We start from the raw sequence: 7977 nt of genomic DNA, 5'->3' as shown, positions 1-7977 counted from the left end.
ATTATATAGTTTTAATTCTATTACTGTTCAATTGTTTCTCAATGATTTCTCCCGTTCAGTTTTGAGCGGCTCTTAATTTTTATCGGTAAGCTGCCTTGATGAGTCCCAGAAAGCAGAGTATTAATAAATATAAAACAACCACCACCACAGTTATGATTGCATTATTTAATAATGCAAATAAAAACCGTTTCGATGCACGAAGTGGTGTTATTTCTACGCAGGGGCTGCGCATCTCCTTCAAGCAGAACCCAGACAGTGCCAGGGGTCGGTTCCCAAGCGTGAGAAACGCCTCTCCTCTTCCCTCTCCTCTCCCACTTTCTTTGGAATGACATCGGGGGTGGGAGGTGAAGATGTTTTGTTTTTTCCCCCTGAAGAAAAGGAGCCGCGCTGGCCAGGGGCTAGGAAACAAAAGGCCTGGCCTGGGAGGAGGAGGAGGAGGAGGAGGAAGAGGAGAGGAGAGCGCTTGTTGTTGGAGTGAGGCTAGCAGCAGAGATCTGCGCTCCATCTCTCCAATTCCCCGCATCCTTGCCCGACGACCGGGCCCGCCTGATGGAGCCCACCAGGGCGAGCGCCGAGCAGGCTGCCTGCGAGGAAGCTTTTTGCAGCTCGCTGCTGGACGACATCAAGCAGAGGCTGCTGCACGCCTTCCGGGGACCGGGGGGAGCCGCCGCGCCCCAGCAGCTGCTGATGCCGTCCAGGCCCGCGGCGCCTTGCAAAGGCAGAGGGATCGAAGTGGCCCGGGAGGAAGCGCGCAGGGCGCACGTCGAGGGCGCCATTGCCTGGCTCCGGGTGGAACTGGTGAGTGATGGGGGGGTTATTATAGAGATCTGTTATTACATACTTATTTATACCCCGCCTTACACCACCCCTTAGGACGCGGGTGGCGCTGTGGGTTAAACCACAGAGCCTAGGACTTGTCGATCAGAAGCCTGGCGGTTCGACTCCCCACAACGGGGTGAGCGCCCGTTGCTTGGTCCCTGCTCTTGCCAACCTAGCAGTTCAAAAGCACATCAAAGTGCAAGTAGATAAATAGATACCGCTCCAGCGGGAAGGTAAACGGCCAGCGGGAAGGTAAACGGCTGCTCTGGTTCTCCAGAAGTGGCTTAGTCGTGTTGGCCACATGACCCGGAAGCTGTATGCTGGCTCCCTCGGCCAATACAGCAAGATGAGCGCCGCAACCCCAGAGTCGGCACGACTGGACCTAATGGTCAGGGGTCCCTTTACCTTTACCTTTACCCCACCCCCAGGCGGCTTACAGATGAAAACAAGACTTGCTAAAAGCATAGAACTGGAGATTTGGAAGGGACGGGAGGCGGGTTTCCAACTAATCCAAGTCCCTTGCCATGCAGAAATCTCAACTAGCTCATATCTGGCAGATGGCCACCCAACCATAACTGTCAACTTTCCTCCCTTTTTAAGGGTAATTCCCTCATTCCGAATAGGATTCCTTGCAAGTAGAGGGAAAAATTGACAGCTATGCACCCAACCTCTACTTGATAACCTCCAAGGAAGGAGAGTCCATCACCTCTAGTGGGAGTCTGTTCCGCAGTCAAACAGCTCTTGCCGTCAGAAAGTTCTTCCTGATGTTCAGCTGGAATCTCCTTCCGTGTGGCTTGAAGCCATCAGTTCGGAGCAGGAGAAAACAAGTTTGCTCCATCTTCCATGGGACCAGGGTTCAAATCCAGGCTTGGCCATGAAGCTCACGGAGTGGCCAGGGGCTGGTTGCTGCCTCTCAGCCTACTCTACCTTGCAGGGTTGTGGTGGGGATTAAATGAAGAGGAGGAGAACCTCATATGCCACCTTGAGCTCCTTAGAGAGAAAGGAGGGGTATAAATGCAATAAACGATAGCCAGTTTAGGGAGAGGAGGAGCGAAATCTGCAGATCATAGAAGGATTAGAGCTGCAACTCACCAGTACAGGGACTTGCCTTGATGAAGATCAGGCAGTGTGTATGTTAACAATTGGAGACATTAATTTAACTTCACTGACACAGGTGTTTTCATTGCCGACCTACTCCTGGTTCCGGCTCCCGTCACTCGTTCTTTCCATGTGAGCAGGAGCTCGAAAATGGTGGGGTTACCAATCATAGAATAGAATCCTAGAATTCTGGAGTTCGAAGGGACCCCCAGAGGCATCTAGTCCAACCCCCAGGTATCTCAGCTGAAGCATCCATGACAGATAGCCGCCCAAACCCTGCTTTAAAAAAAAAATCAGCCAGAACTTGCCATTGTCCATATGTAGAAGCCATGCAGAGATGATCATCCAAACATCCGTAGGCGACAGCTGGGTGGCGCTGATGGGAGTTGTAGTCCAAAATATTTGCATCAGTTTGGCAAAGGTTAGCATGGGGCTTCTGTTGCTTTGTTATGAGGAAAATCCGCCCTGCCCCTTATCAGGAGCCCCCCCCCCCCAATTTTTTAACCTACTCCAACTACATGCAGTCCAGGAATGGATTTGGACACTGACACAATGCCAGGGCTAAGCACTGGCACTAATTAAGCCCTTCTGGATGGTGATCGCCTGCTAAAAAGTAATTATCGCCTTTTTGTTCTTTGCAGTTGGAGATGAAGTCCCAGAACCACAAGCTTGCCAAAACTTTGCTGGATTTAAGCATGGAAATACAGAGGCTGAGAAGCGAAGCTGATGTGCCAACTGCTCTAGAATCAAAGGCCCTGAGCTTTGCTGCAAGCTCAGAATAACGGAGCTGCTGCGTTTCAGGGAGAAAGCCAGAAGACGCAGGGCACAATCCCACCGGCGAGCCTGGCAAAATTGGAAGATTATGCTGCACAGTTAGGTCCGAATTGGTCGGGGAACATGGCTTGAATATTAATGAGAAGGAATCTTAGTTATTATATGAGAATTCAATGCCTCCTTTGGAGTAGAGGAAAGAATGGGACACCTCCAAAGAATGGAATGTCTGCTTTACTTTGCAAATGATTGCTGCCTGTTTAATCTGGTTAGTTCAGAACAATCGCCACTCGTCAGGTCACTAAAAAGATGGGAGGGCAACACACACACACACACACACACACACACACACACACACACACACTGAAATGCAGTGGTTTGGCAGTTATCTGGATCCTCCATTACAAAAGAGTGAATGAACGATGTCTGTTCCAGACCAAACATTCAGGGCAGTTGCAGATTGCCACTACTAACTTCAGTGGGATTCATGCCGACAAATTCAGGGTTGTGCAATCCAAGACGGTTTAGCACTCTTGTGCAACAAGCCCACTTCTCCTGCAAAAGACTGAACCGCCTGCAATAAGGAAAGTGATGGGGGAAATGCACAGGGAAGCATGGGGTCTCATTGGCTTGATGTAATGCCATCTAAGCTCACTGAAAGCAAATATTCAATAAATAGCTGACATTGCTTAATATCCCTGCAAACTTTATGCAAGCAAATGGGGTGAACTGTTTTTAAAAAAGGGTTCTCTAGAGTATCTCACTGTGAAAGCAGGGCACAACTATGATTGTGTGTCTCAGTTTTTTATCCAAAAGGCAAAATGTAGCTGGGGGGGGGGGGAGAATCTACTACGAAACTAACGAAGCTTCCCCCCACACACACACCATAATTTTTTATTAGTTTTCAAACAATTCAACAAATTTAATTCAATTTCAGTACACTATTCCCACTCTGGGTGGCTCCCAACAAACTATTAAAAACACAATAAAACATTAAACACTTCCCTGTACAGGGCTGCCTTCAGATGTATTCTCAATAAACACAAACGTGTCTCTTTGACTCCATGTCTGGCAAAAGCACACATGAAAGTGGGGTCCTGATTTGACAAGCAAAGGGAGACATGCATGTGGTGTGCTTGTGTAAAACTCCAACTCCCATTGGCCTCCCCACAGCCTGCTCCTGACATCACTGTCCCCATCAGCTGAGATCTGACAGCAGCTGAACTGGCGAGGGCCATAGCTTAGTGGTGGAGTACCTGTCCTGCATGCGGAAGGTCCCAGGTTCAATCCCAAGTGTCTCCAGGTAGGACTGCCTGAATCCCTGCAGAACCACTGCCAGTCTGTGTCTACAGTATTGAGCTAGGTGGGTGTGGTTGGGATAACGCTTATGGTCCAGTTAGGAAATTGCAGGGGGAGATGTGAGTGGTTTAAATCACAAAACCATGGAGTTGGAAGGAATCCTTTGCCCAGCACAGGACTCGAACCCATGTTCTGAGATTAATAAGAATCTCATGCTCTGCCAGCTAAGCAATCGCAGCTTATCAGTGTCAGGCCTAATGAGCAGAGCATCTCATTCCCAGTGGTCCTAAGCCCATGAAAATCAGTTGCCAAGACTGAAAGTCCCTGCCTCTTTACAGCCATCTAAGTCCCATCCTCTCCAGGGCGTTTTCCAAGCAATCAGAAACTGTGCCTGCTTGCAGCCAACATCTCCTCCGCCCTTTTCATGCCTCTCCTGGTTCTGGGAGACAGGGGGAAGGGGAGATTGTCACAGCAGGAGACACCCTGGCTTCTTCACCTGCCTCTCCTGATTCTGAACTTCTCTCTGCCACAGACTCTCCCTGCCCACTAAACCCTGTTACCTCTTCAGCTTCCAATACCTCCTCCTCCCAGTCTCCTCTCTCTTCTCCCTGTGACCACTCATCGTTGTCACTCCACAAATCCCCGGACACTGAGCCTTCTTCCCTTCGTGGGTCCCCAGCTGGTTCCTCTCACCATTCCTCTGCGTCTAACCAGTCCGTGACAACCCACCACTGAAGGTGCTGGCAGTGATGCTGAAGCCTGCCAAATGGGGACAATTTTGGAAGGGGGCAGCTAGGCGGCACCTTGACAGAGGCCTCTTCACATCTGATGGCAGCCTCATCCTGCAAATGCCACCAGTAAGATGAAAGGCTGATTCATATGTCTCAATTCACGGCTGGCGTGCATTGAAAAACTAATGCAGATGGAGCCCTTAATGAAGAAAATATGAAAAACAGCAGGTAAAAATATATATCTTCCTTCCTTTTCCTTTTTGAAAAAAAAACAATAAGTGGATATATACAATGACTGTGCCCTCTTTACCCGAAAGGCACCAACCCCTGGAGAAAATGCTTTTTGTTCAGAGACAGCAGCGCACAAAACCCACAGGGCGGTTGGTGCCATTTGCCGTGCGTAAACGGTGAAATATGTGCGCAGACAAACTTTTTAATTAAAATAGTTCTCTCACCCTACGGCTGGTGGCAGAAGTAAGGGTGACAAATGACGACATTTGCGACAACAAGCTGTTAGGGTCCTAAACGCCTCGGATTACAAAGCAGCATTAAATCTCTGCGAAAACGAGTTTACAGTCACCTACACAGGGATTATACATAAATGATACTTTAAAATAAAAAAAATAAAAAATGCTGCCACCAAGCTCAAAAATGCCGTGATTATGAGGCCAGCAAGCCTTGCAGTTACCCATACACTTATACATGCTGGGAGCTTGAAATAATACGGCTTATAAATAATGCAGGCAGTAATCCAGAAATAAGCTTTGCTAGCTAGCCCATTATAACCAGATTTCGTACAATGTACAAAGTTCACAGGAGACGAAGCTGCTTTGCATACCAGTATTTAAGGTATTCCGAGCTGTGTGATGCTTCCAGTGCGTGAAAGCACCAGCTCCACACTGTTCAGGTGTAGCGAACCTTTCTCCATCCAGATGTTGCAGAACTACATCTCCCATCTGCCCCAGCAAGCGTGGATAATGGTCAGGGATGATGGGAATTGTAGCTCAGCAACGTGCCGGCGATCCAAAGGGTCAGATCCAACTAAGTCCTACTCAGAGTTGGCCCACTAAGATTAATGGAGCTAAGCTAGTCGTGAAGGGACGCGGGTGGCGCTGTGCGTTAATCCACAGAGCCTAGGACTTGATGATCAGAAGGTCGGCCGTTCGAATCCCCGCGATGGGGTGAGCTCCCGTTCCTCGGTCCCTGCTCCTGCCCACCTAGCAGTTTGAAAGCACGTCAAAGTGCAAGTAGATAAATAGGTATCGTTCTGGCGGGAAGGTAAACGATGTTTCTGGTTCGCCAGAAGCGGCTTAGTCATGCTGGCCATGTGACCCGGAAGCTGTACACCGGCTCCCTCAGCCAATAAAGCGAGATGAGTGCCACAACCCCAGAGTTGGTCATGACTGGACCTAATGGTCAGGGGTCCCTTTACCTTTTTAAGCTAGCAAGCTCACCCCCACCCCGGCTTTCTTTGTTTGCAAAGCAGGTATGTGCAGACTTATATGCAGAACCACACCAGCGTAGTTTATTTACTCTATTTACTCTATCTTTTTTCTCTCTCCCAAAAATATGCCCTCCCAAAAGGGAACTTGAGGCAGCTAACAATTGTAATCTCGCCCTATACAGAGAACACTTTATGCATCAACTCAGAACAGGATAAAAAGACAACGGTTAATACCTGCAGTATAAAACATCATCCGAACGCCTGGACAATTGTTAATATTTGGGTGGGGTATGTGTGTTGCATTTGCGTTCCACAGAGACTTTCCCCATATAAATGGAAGAAATGAAATAAAGAAATTGATTAATAAAATGTTGTGAGGATGGTGATTTGGGAAAATCGAAAAAGAAGGGAGCCGTCTAGTAGACCTACTGAAATTAATAGGCACAACTAACTTAGGTTTATTGATTTCAGTGGGTTTACTCTGCATAGGGCTTAGTTGGCTCCAGCTCGGATTCTTCTGAAGTAGCCAACATTTCCAAGGTTCATCCTCCTGAACAGCAGGCATGCTGCCCATCAATTTGATTGGCAGGACAGCATTGGCAGGAGAGGGACCAGAAAGCTATAACGATCTCTACTTCAGCAGAGCTGTAAAAACCAAGCCAGAATTTATGGCACCACTGAAATATTTCTGTCTGCTGCTGTGGAGGTTATTAACTAAAAACAATTCCTCACTGGAGATTTATTTGGCTAAAAACACGCTGAAATTATTTGCATCAATGAACTGCAATGTCGGTAAAGTTCAGCATAAATACTACAGGAGGGAATTCAAAACTGAGACAGCCAACTAGCTAGATGAAATGCTTCTCTTTCTTAATATATTGCTTTTAAAAAAATCCACGCAGAAACTGAATTTAAATCTTATAGAAGCAAACACATTCTCCACACAGACACACCTTGATTTTGAACACAGTAGCACAGCTCAGCCACGTGATTTTAACATTCTCTTTCTCTCTCGCACACAAATGCTAATTAACCCAACATACCACTTTGCAAATGGGACGCAGGTGGCGCTGTGGGTTAAAGCCTCAGCACCTAGGGCTTGCCGATCGAAAGGTCGGCGGTTCGAATCCCTGCGGCGGGGTGCGCTCCCGTCGTTCGGTCCCAGCGCCTGCCAACCTAGCAGTTCGAAAGCACCTTCAGGTGCAAGTAGATAAATAGGGACCGCTTACTAGCGGGAAGGTAAACGGTGTTCCGTGTGCTGCGCTGGCTTGCCAGAGCAGCGATGTCACGCTGGCCACGTGACCCGGAAGTGTCTGCGGACAGCACTGGCTCCCGGCCTATAGAGTGAGATGAGCGCACAACCCTAGAGTCTGGCAAGACTGGCCCGTACAGGCAGGGGTACCTTTACCTTACCACTTTGCAAAGAAGCAAACTATAATTTCCCATTATATTGTCTTCATTCGGAAATATATATAACTTTTTTTCAAACTCCTACAATAAATAAATACTATCCACAACAGTCATTCTAATCACCTTGCTTCCTAAGGCCCCTCTAGACATTTTTACACGATAAGTCATCGTTTAGACATGATGATTTGCGTTCATGATGATATTGAGCTGGTTAAATACAGCCCCACTTTTGATGTGGTTTGCACCCGTCACATTTTAAATGTTCCCACTTGTTTCCTTCATTCTGCTTTCATTGCACTATAGTGCAAGAGGGCCCTGCCAGAGGCCATAATGCAACAACACTGGGGAAACCAAGGAAGCAGAATGATGTGTGGACACTCCAATAGAAAACCACCACCAATGCAC

At 47.9% G+C, this 7977-nt stretch overlaps 1 protein-coding gene across 1 annotated transcript; it reads left to right on the top strand.

The window, feature by feature from the left end:
- The first annotated feature begins 322 nt into the window (after window positions 1-322).
- Window positions 323-3753, top strand: AARD (alanine and arginine rich domain containing protein). The gene is made up of 2 exons (XM_028736253.2): window positions 323-798; window positions 2559-3753. The coding sequence occupies exons 1-2, from the start codon at window positions 550-552 to the stop codon at window positions 2697-2699; spliced, it is 390 nt and encodes a 129-aa protein (XP_028592086.2). The 5' UTR covers window positions 323-549; the 3' UTR covers window positions 2700-3753.
- The last annotated feature ends 4224 nt before the right edge of the window (window positions 3754-7977 follow it).

The sequence above is a fragment of the Podarcis muralis genome, chromosome 8 (assembly GCF_964188315.1).
Source record: "Podarcis muralis chromosome 8, rPodMur119.hap1.1, whole genome shotgun sequence".
Classification (NCBI taxonomy): domain Eukaryota; kingdom Metazoa; phylum Chordata; class Lepidosauria; order Squamata; family Lacertidae; genus Podarcis; species Podarcis muralis.
Note: the sequence above shows the minus strand (reverse complement) of the source record. Positions and strands in the feature narration are given on the sequence as shown.

Excerpts from the sequence above, each read along its gene's own strand:
- AARD (XM_028736253.2), top strand. The coding sequence starts at position 550 with ATGGAGCCCACCAGGGCGAGCGCCGAGCAGGCTGCCTGCGAGGAAGCT. Across the intron at positions 799-2,558 it reads CCTGGCTCCGGGTGGAACTG|TTGGAGATGAAGTCCCAGAA; the intron begins GTGAGTGATGGG and ends TGTTCTTTGCAG.